Source organism: Halictus rubicundus, unplaced genomic scaffold (genome assembly GCF_050948215.1).
Source record: "Halictus rubicundus isolate RS-2024b unplaced genomic scaffold, iyHalRubi1_principal scaffold0167, whole genome shotgun sequence".
Classification (NCBI taxonomy): domain Eukaryota; kingdom Metazoa; phylum Arthropoda; class Insecta; order Hymenoptera; family Halictidae; genus Halictus; species Halictus rubicundus.
The window spans coordinates 57,284-64,132 of record NW_027488708.1 but is presented as its reverse complement, the minus strand read 5'-3'; the positions used below and the strand labels follow the sequence as shown (position 1 = coordinate 64,132).

Sequence of the window (6,849 nt, the reverse complement as noted above, 5' to 3'; positions counted from 1 at the left end):
TCATCCGCGCATCTGAAGCATTCAGAACCCTCAGAATCATCCGCGCATCTTAAGCAGACAGAACACAGAAACACTCGCGCATCTACACGATTTTTAAAACGCACATAGTCCGTCAATTCCACACTGCGACCACTGTTCCTAATTTAACCAATCACCTAAAGTTAATTCGGCAGGTGATAGTGCCGTGTATTGTTTAAAAATAAACGAACATTGTCAACAAAACTCGCATTTATTAAACAAACCGACACAAAACATTTCATGGTCCTTCGAGCCGGATCAGTGATCTAGTGGAGTGTGTGTAAAACGGACATTCACGAGATTTGTCAGCCTTGACGATCTCCATCTCTTCGGGGAAGCCACATCAGTAACATCGGGGAACCAACGTCCTCCTGGCAGCAAGCGGACCGGAGGCGTTCACAGCATCCCAGTACTGTTGTTGGCGACACATCTTCCGGGAGATCAACAAACACTGGGGACCTGAGTTCCAGCCTGCTGATTCTCCAGGATCAAGGAACCAGGAACGAGACCAGAAAGAAGTCATCGGCAAGGTAGGCTTGTCAAATTCGCACACAATCAAATCCTTTCTTATATCGTACTTCCTTTCTGTCTCGATTTCACGAAATGGCGTCCTCAAGCAAACAAACGATCGACAAAAACGAACAAATCGGTTCATTACGCAATAAGTGTAGATTTTTCAAAGGCCAAATCACCGTCCTGAACAACTTTGTTGCGTGTTATAAAGATTCTCCGTTAGAACGCATAAAACTTCGCGAAAGAATCGGCCGGTTAAGAGATCTATTTTCTAAATTCAATCAGCATCAAGACGAGCTTGCAATGCTGTCCGATGATTATGAGGAATTAGATAAGCAACGAGAACAGGTAACCGAGAATTATGACAACGCCATTGCGTCAGCGATTCAATTACAAGAATCTTTCGCGACAAACACAAAAATCACGCTTTCTGAAAACAATCACGACGAATCAAAGATTATTCAGGTCAATTTGCCAAAGATAGATTTACCAAAATTCGACGGGCGAATTGAACACTGGGTAACATTTAAGGACGCGTTTCAAACAATGATTCACACACATACCGGGTTAAGCAATATACAAAAATTAAATTACTTGAAGTTATCCTTATCGGGAAGGGCCGAAATCGCAATCGGCGCATTCACGATAAGTGATGAAAACTACGAAGCCGCTTGGAAGCACTTAACCGAAATTTACGACAATAAACGCGCATTGGTACTTCGACACGCGGCTCTTTTACGCGACACACCCGCGATGTCAAACGATTCATCAGAATCAATTCGTGATCTTGCAAACTACATGCAACTTCACATTCGATCACTCGAAGCGTTAGGACGGAAAAAGGAAGATATCGCGAATGATCTTCTAACTAGCATCCTCATTTCGCGAATGGGCAAGGAAACGCGGAAAACGTGGGAACGCACGTTATCCGATACCGAAGTGCCCAAAATTGATGATATTTTCAAGTTCTTGCATATGGCATCACATCAATGCAAGGATTATGAAACCGTATCGTACAATAATCACCAGAGACAAGAAAACACACATCAAAAATCACACTCTAACAATAATCGCGCAAAATACAATCCACCTAAACGTAATTCGCCACCGCCTTCGCCAAGATCAGTCCGGCGGGTTTTCAACACCGCAATACAATTCCCAACGTGTGGGATCTGTAAATCGGGATCGCACGCAGCATTTCAATGTAAATCGTTTTTAGATGCATCTGTAGAAAAACGCATTGAGTTAGTTCGCAAGTCAAATTTATGCTACAATTGCCTAAAACCGGGACATTCGCACAATACATGTCGCGGTGGCAGATGCAAAAAATGCAACCTACCGCATAACACACATTTGCATTTGGATCGGAAATCCGACAGACCAAAATTAGAATCTCGCGATGACACCACGTCAACAGAAAACACCGATCCATGACTAGTTACTCGCTTCGATATTACACATCAATTAAACAATCACATCACTTCGCTTATCACAGACGGTTCAACACACGGTTTGATGGCTACGGCCATAGTTCACGCAATAGACAAAGACAAAAAACCAATCGAATGTAGAACCTTATTAGACACTTGCTCTAACGCAAACTTCATCACGTCCGATTTAGCGAAAAAATTAAACCTACAAACGCACGAACAAAGTGTAACCATCGAAGCTTTGAACGATTTAAACACTGTAACGAATCGGATTGTCAAATTGAAAATTGTCTCTCGGATAACAAATTTTAATCGCACACTCAGTTTTTTCATAATACCTAGAATTGCCAGTCATTTACCCGATTGTCAAATTGATAGGACAAAAATTCAAATTCCGCATAATATAAAATTAGCAGATCCGCATTTCCATCGGCCGGCTCCAATCGACATGCTGATTGGTACGGGACCGACGATATCGTGTCTCAGCATTGGTCAAGTTAAATTATCAACGCGAGATAATTCCGATTTGATCCTCCAAAAAACGCAGTTAGGATGGATCATCGGGGGGAGTGCTCCTATTCACCTGGCAAGAAATACACGCACGACATTAGTAAATAATGTCAACTTCGATCTAACCAAATTCTGGCAAATCGAAGAAGGTCCGTCGCATCCTCATCTCACACCGGAGGAAGAGGAATGCGAGGCACATTTTAAACGCACATTTTCACGCAACAAAACCGGAAGATACGTCGTCGCGCTTCCGTTTAATCAATACAAACAAAATCTAGGCGAATCCCGTACGCGCGCATTAAATCGATTCCTATCGCTGGAACGAAAACTTACACACAACTCAGATTTACGAACCGAATATACAAAAGTAATCAACGAATATCTGTCATTGGGTCACATGAGTCAGGTAGAAACACCTGACCTTTCGGACGGATTCTACCTGCCACATCACGCGGTAATAAAGCCGACAAGCACAACGACGAAGGTTCGAGTGGTCTTCGATGGATCGGCCAAATCGACCACCGGATACTCGTTAAATAACGCTCTTCTGACTGGTCCAACCATACAGGACGATATTTTTTGTTTACTTCTTCGGTTCCGCATGCATTCGTTTGTTCTGACTGGCGACATAGAGAAAATGTACAGACAGTTTCTAGTACGTCCAGAAGACCGCGCGTACCAAAGAATTTTATGGAGCAACGAACAAAACGAAATCGCAACTTACGAATTGAAAACAATTACATTCGGACTATCCTCTGCTCCATACTTAGCCACGCGATGCCTTCAGCAATTAGCAATCGATGAATCACACAATTACGGCGCGGCTTCCGAAGTCATTAAACGGGACATCTATGTAGATGATCTCTTGACCGGAGCCGCCACATACAAAGACGCGCAAAAATTACGAAACGAGATCATTTGTTTACTCAAACGAGGAGGATTAAATATCCGCCAATGGGTATCAAATGATCCTCGTCTTTTATCAGATCTCTCTGAAGAGCAAGTACATCCCAAGTTTTTCGGTGACGAAACAGTCAAAACCTTGGGAGTGTCATGGAATCCGCACACAGATTCATTTAGTTATTCAGTGAATGTTAACAATAACGAAACACACACAAAACGCACAATCTTATCTACCATCGCGAAAATTTTCGATCCTTTGGGTCTCCTTGGGCCAGTAATAGTTGTTGCAAAAATTCTTATGCAGCAACTCTGGCAACTTAAGGTAGATTGGGATGAGTCATTGCCCATCGCCATACAACAGGAATGGTCCACATACCAAACTCAATTAAAGTCACTCACAACTGTAACATTTAAACGACACGTCGCGCAGAGTTCAGTCAGAACAATCGAATTGCATGGCTTCTGTGACGCCAGCGAACGCGCGTACGGGGCTAGTATTTACATACGCACAATAGATAAATCCGGAAATATAAAATCAAGTCTTCTTTGCGCAAAATCACGCGTTGCGCCATTAAAGACCGTTAGCCTCGCACGTTTAGAACTTTGCGGTGCCACTTTGCTCGCGAACTTGTATTGTGCAGTAAAAGACGCAATTAATCACACGCATTTAAAAACGATTTTTTGGACCGACTCCACGATCGTGTTGCATTGGCTGTTGCGATCTCCGAACACACTTAAAACCTTTGTCGCGAATCGCGTCGCGGAAATCCAAAATAAAACAAACATTAAGGCATGGCGACACGTCAGATCTGGTGACAACCCCGCAGACTTATTATCTCGGGGTATCACAGCTCGGGAATTGATCAAAAATAATTTCTGGCAATTCGGACCAGAATGGCTTGCATACGATGAATCATTATGGCCGGAATCGTGTGTCGAAGTACCCAATGCAATACCAGAATTACGCAAAATCACATGTTTTACTTCTACAGTCATAAACGCACAGGAAATTCTTGAACGATGTTCATGCATCAGGCGACTTCGTAGGATAATCTCATATTGCTTACGATTTTTACCTAAAGGCCGTTGTCGCGGTCCAATTACTGTATCAGAAATCAATCGCGCAAATAATAAGATCATTAAATTGACGCAAGAAACAGCATTTCGAGAAGAATTGAATGATCTCAAATCCGGACACGCATTGAGTACCAAAAGTAAATTACTTTGTTTAACTCCTTTTCTTGATGAGAATGGGCTTTTACGCGTAGGAGGTCGCCTCCAAAATTCAAATCTCAATTTCAACCAGAAGCATCCGATTCTTTTGCCGAAGAATAATTTCATAACGGAATTAATCATACGCGACGCTCACGTTAATAATATGCATTCTGGTTTAACCGCAACATTGTACAACGTCCGTCAATCGTATTGGCCGATTGATGGTAAAAACACAACACGCAAAATAATTCGCAACTGTGTCAAATGTTTCCGGGTCAACCCACCTACCACCAAGTACATAATGGGCAATCTTCCCACACATCGAGTCACAGAAAATCGACCATTTATCAACACAGGCGTCGATTATTGCGGCCCTTTTTATATAAAGGAACGTCAGTACCGAAACCGCACCCGAATAAAGATATACGTCGCAGTCTTTATTTGTTTTTCATCCAAGGCAGTACACCTTGAGGTGGCTGGTGATATGACCACGGAAGCATTTTTAGCAGCCTTTAAAAGATTTATCGCACGGCGCGGAATTTGCAAAAATGTATATTCCGATAATGGTACAAATTTTGTCGGTGCCAATAATGAGATAATCGAGCTTCTCAGAGTTCTGCAAGAGGATGAAAAGGCTAGACGCTTTCTAACGGATAAAGATATTACTTGGCATTTCATACCCGCACTCTCTCCTCATTTCGGCGGACTCTGGGAAGCTGCGGTTAAATCTTTTAAACATCATCTCAAACGCGTAGTGGGCGAGGAACTATTTACGCTCGAACAATTTAACACTTTTGTAACGGAAATCGAGGCAATCCTGAATTCCCGTCCGTTAACACCGTTGTCTTCCGATCCCAATGATCCCTCAGCTCTTACTCCTGGCCATTTATTGATTGGTTCCGCGTTGACAAGTCTGCCAGAGGTCGATTTCACCGCAACCTCGACCAATCGGTTGTCAAAATGGCAACACATTCAGAAAGTCAAACAAGACTTCTGGATTAGGTGGTCAAAGGAATACATCCACCATCTTAATGTACGCGCAAAATGGACCAGGGGCGAGCACAGCATCCAGGTGGGGACGATCGTGGTCCTCAAAGATGACCATCTACCACCGATGAGCTGGAGTCTAGGACGAGTCGAGGAAATTCATCCTGGCAGGGACGGCATCACTCGCGCAGTCTCCGTTAAAACCATTAACGGCATTTATAAGCGGAATGTAAAGCAAATTGCACCACTTCCGTTAGACTAAAATTGTCACACTTACCCTTTCTTATCAGATAAGGTTTCATTTATATTAGTTGCGCACATTATTTATCTAGTTCTACACGCGTATCGTTTTTAATTTAAGTTGCGCCTTACTATTAATTTTACTCGCATTATATTCACACTACTTACGTTCCAACTTCGCATTATATGATTCGCATATTTCGTTACATATCAGTTTCGTACATTGTATGTTTAGTTTTAGACGCGTATCTTCTTTATTTTTCAAGTCGCGTCTTATTCTTAATTTTACTCGCGTTATATTCACAGTACTTTTTGCGTTTCAACTTCGCATCATATAATCCACACATTTCGTTTGTACTATTACTCGCATTATATCATGTTATATTCTTGAATGACTGTATCATTCAACGGGGGGAGCATGTTCGATTTCACGTATTTTTCAGAGGCCCTTTTCCGATTATTTGCTGTCCTTCGTTTACTTAGAAGAATGCTTAGTCCTCGAAATGTCGAAAACGTGCACTCGAGGATTTAAGCTGACAGCATTGGAAAAGTGGCCATAAAGTCAATTCGTTAGACTCTCGTTTCGAGTACCGATCGCGAGGTACGCGAGGGTCCCGAATTCGGACTACAACGGGCCGTTGTCCGTAGCACGCAGCGGCCAAGGAAACGCAGTCCTTGCGTCGCATCGCCAGGCCTCACAGGTCATATTTCACAAGGGCACCTGGGTTGTGTCTATCGAGACACGCTCGGGTTCGAGCCTAAGATCGCATCCCCTTGGTTTCGTGAGCGTACTCAGACCAAGGGGGTAATAAACCACGTTCGGGCCACTTGGGCCAGCCAGCACGCGGGCCACGCAGGCCATAAATTTCGAAGGCCACTCAGGCCGAAAAACAGACGCGCTGTTCCGAGGTCCTTGAAACGCGCATTTTTCGAGATTTCCCATTTTCGGCTGAGGAGGAGCTTCCACCTCCACCACGAGAAGAAGACCCTCCTCCTACAGCCTAAGTGACGAATGGGGTGCTTTTTCCCCCAA

The 6,849-nt window shown here is 43.4% G+C and overlaps 2 protein-coding genes across 2 annotated transcripts; both read left to right on the top strand.

Moving 5' to 3' along the window:
- Window positions 1-621: 621 nt before the first annotated feature.
- On the top strand, window positions 622-1,965 carry LOC143363904 (uncharacterized). Its single transcript, XM_076804434.1, has one exon. It carries the CDS (start codon window positions 622-624, stop codon window positions 1,963-1,965), a length of 1,344 nt encoding a protein of 447 aa, XP_076660549.1.
- Window positions 1,966-2,046: 81 nt separating this feature from the next.
- LOC143363903 (uncharacterized) lies at window positions 2,047-5,838 on the top strand. The gene has a single exon (XM_076804433.1). The coding sequence runs from the start codon at window positions 2,047-2,049 to the stop codon at window positions 5,836-5,838; it is 3,792 nt and encodes a 1,263-aa protein (XP_076660548.1).
- The last annotated feature ends 1,011 nt before the right edge of the window (window positions 5,839-6,849 follow it).